The 3,408-nt window shown below is 40.7% G+C and overlaps 1 protein-coding gene across 2 annotated transcripts in view; it reads left to right on the top strand.

Moving 5' to 3' along the window:
* DSC2 (desmocollin 2) overlaps positions 1 to 3,408 on the top strand; it is a 34,643-nt gene that overhangs the window by 26,347 nt on the left and 4,888 nt on the right. For both annotated transcript variants that reach the window (XM_008581388.1, XM_008581389.1), the window contains exon 12: positions 2,009 to 2,233. In XM_008581388.1, coding sequence (XP_008579610.1) covers positions 2,009 to 2,233 — 225 coding nt within the window. The remainder of the gene's footprint in view (positions 1 to 2,008; positions 2,234 to 3,408) is intronic.

The following is a 3,408-nucleotide window of genomic DNA, read 5'->3' as shown; positions in this document are numbered from 1 at the left end:
TCTCTTTTGTTCTTTTTTTATTCTTCTCTTTTTTCTATCTTTCATCATTTAATTTAAATATTACATTGATTTTGTAGCAGTCAACATGAACATCAAGAATTTTTTTTTTTTAACTTTTAAATATACGTCGTAGTTGATTTTCGTGTCCCTTCACCTGTTCCTCTTCCCCCCCCTCGGTCTCTCCCCTTCCCCCACCGCATCATATCTGTTCACTTGTCTTAACAAGTTCAAGGAATTGTTGTGATTGTTGTGTCTTCTCCCCCGTCTTTGTTTGTTTGTATATTTATTTATTATTTATTTTTAGCTCCCGTTACTCCATTATCTTTTGGCCTCTCTTGCTGCCGATACTTACTCTACCGTCAATCTTGTTATTGTCCCTTTGTAGGTAATACATCCAGGTAGCTCTTATAGTTCCCTAAGCTGTGTTCTACAGTTTTAATACCATGTGTGTGCTGTGAATCTATTTTTATTTGTCCAGCACTGTAGTCAGAATATAGTTTCAATCTGAAGAGCCATGTTTTTCCTTAATTCTGGAATATCCTCAGCAATTAATCTCTCTAAATATTGCTTCCCTACCATTCTGTCTGTTCTCTTCATCTAGAATCCTTGCCAGATGAATGTTGCTGTTTTATTTCAACTTGAATTTGAGTTATAGTTTCATCCTTGTTTAATTAGTTACCCTTCTCTATGACTTTAAATATCCTAAATATACTGTTTCAAAGATGTCTTGCAGAGAATGAATTAATCTTCTGACTGGTGATTTTGTTGGCTTTCCTTCTTAACAATGTTCCCCATTTGGGAATTTTAATTTGCAGAGTTTAATGGGAGGTGTTTGGTTTGCTTTCTGTTTTTTAAAATTTTTCCTCTTTCCCACTTTTCCTCATTTTAACTAGCAGTGTTGTAGCTCCCTCCCTGTGCACTTTCTCTGTGGTCCATGGTCTAGAACCAGTTCTTAAGTTGGTGGCCTAGTACTCCTGACTCATGATGATGCTGGAACTATCACAGGTCCAGTCACTGTGCCACAGGTGCCCTGGTACAGGTGGTGAGTGCAGGGCTCTGTCTGATCTTCCAGCTTCCCTAGCTTAGCAGCTTCACATAAGACACAGGCCCAGGCAGTGGGTGGCATAGGTTGTTTTCCTTCCTCTTCTTCACCTCTAGTGTCCAAGGCCTCCTTATTAGGCAGAAAGAATAAATGATTGAGACAAAACTCCTGGATTTGTTTTCAGCTTCAGGCTTTATAGCTGCATAGTTTGTGGCCTGGACCCATGGCTGCTGCTTCTTTGAATCCCCTGGATTTTCTAGGGCAGTGCCTTGTACAGAGTCATTATCCCATGAGGTTTTACTGAGTATATAGACAGATGAATTATTTAGGCTATACCCTACAGTGATTATTTCTGTTTGCAAGTGATTTTCCACTTCTGGAATCTCCCGTCTTTTGAGCATTTCCATGTACTATTTTTGTTCCTCTCTTCCAAATATATATCTTCTACCATTCAATCTCCCTACTCCAAAACTTTCAATGCTTTCTGTGTAGTATATTAAACTCCAAGCTCCCTACTCTGGCTTTCAAAGACAGCTAGCTCTTCTCTCCAGTGTCAGCTCCCACCTGTCTGCCTTTCCCTCATTTTCTTCAGATCATGGGTGTGTGAAACATGCTTTCCCATCTCCTTGAATTCCTTTGTGCTTTTAAATATTCCAGAAGTGCCCTTGTTTATACTCTCTTCCTCTCACCTCGTAAAAATCAGTCGAGACTCACCTAAATATAAATTCCATGTTTATTGCAGTGATTTAGTGAATGAATGAACACATCTAAATAGCAATTATTATCTGTACTACCCATTTAAAAGTAATAATATGTATTTTTTTAACATTCCCTGAGGACATAGCCTGTGACTGTAACTTATAATGTTACAGGTACTAAATAAATATTTAAAAATTTTATTAATGTGTAATTTGCTGGTGAAAATTCAAAACATAAAAAGATGTATTTTTATTTTCGTTTTTCTAGATGGGAGAACATGTACCGGAACACTGGGAATTATACTTGAAGATGTGAATGATAACGGGCCATCCATACTTAAACGAACAGTGATAATCTGCAAAACCACCATGTCCTCTGCAGAGATTGTTGCTGTTGATCCTGATGAACCCATAAATGGTCCGCCCTTTGCCTTCACCTTGGAGAGTTCGGACTCAGAAGTGCAGAGAATGTGGAGGCTGACAAAAATTAATGGTATGTATTTTTAAATATTGCTTTGTCTTTTCAACATTAGGATGTCTAAAATATCTTTTCCTTGATAAAAAATCAAGGAGTCTTCAGAAAGATCATGGAAAAATTTATATTACCTTTTTATTCTGTTTTTCCACAAACTTTGGAAGTACACGCATAGAAAAATAGTATCACTGTGTGGGGCAAATCGGTTTTGGTGTTGTGGTAAGTGAGCTCTCCGGAGTCTGTCTCTGATTCTATGCCAGGATTCCCTTAGGCGTTTTGTGAATGTGCATTCCCAATCCAAACACACCACCCCCCTCAGACTGGGTCTAATGCAATCACTTCCTGACTTGTGTACCTCCTACCTCCATGGACTCTTCACGTGCTAATAGTTTCCTAGGTCATAAGGGAATTCCCATCTGTTGCAAGTTGGTTCCCCAGAAAGCAAACCGAGACAGGGTAACTCAAGCAGAATGTTCATTAAGGAACTTGCTTGGGATCAATAGCTGTGAAAGGAAGGGAAGCAGGATTGAGGAAAAAAAGAAGTCAAGCTGCAACGCAGGCCAAATGACAGCCTCGGACAATCACCCCATGGAGAGTCTGAGCTAAATGGCGCCTCAGAGTGGTCCCAAGTGGATCCCCTGTTCTCTCTTATTGTTCAGCTAGTGGCTGTGGGCTGCCCAGAGGGGTATGATCTTTGGCAAGAAACATAGTCACTGTAGCCTCCCCAGCAGCTGGGACAGTAAGTCTTTTCTTGCAGGGGCATCTGGTGTCCACCACAGTGTCCACCACACCACCCCTATTCTCTGCCCTGTGTTGACTTCTGATTATTTCACGTCTATTGTGTTCTCCTTGGGATTCTCCCCCAACTTGGTTCCCAGTCTGTACTTTTGACTTTACCCCTGAAAAATCTATGGTGACAAGAATGGCAAAAGTGAGGGTGACCTCTTTGCATTACCACCACTGCACCCCTCCCTCCTCAGCTCTTAACACCACAGCATATTCTCCGTCTCCTACTCACACTACCCAGGGACCATGGTGTCATGGACTACCGGCCTTCATGACTCCAGAACCACTATAAACCGAAATGCCCTGGAATGGTTTTCACCCCCATGCTTTCAGTGTACATGCCTCAATTTCCTATTATGACAAGTTAGAAAAGAAAGGTTGTGAGAGAATACAGAGGAAGAATGGCG

This window comes from Galeopterus variegatus, unplaced genomic scaffold, assembly GCF_000696425.1.
Source record: "Galeopterus variegatus unplaced genomic scaffold, G_variegatus-3.0.2 Scaffold2343, whole genome shotgun sequence".
NCBI classification, from domain to species: domain Eukaryota; kingdom Metazoa; phylum Chordata; class Mammalia; order Dermoptera; family Cynocephalidae; genus Galeopterus; species Galeopterus variegatus.
This window is presented reverse-complemented; position numbering and strand designations above follow the sequence as displayed.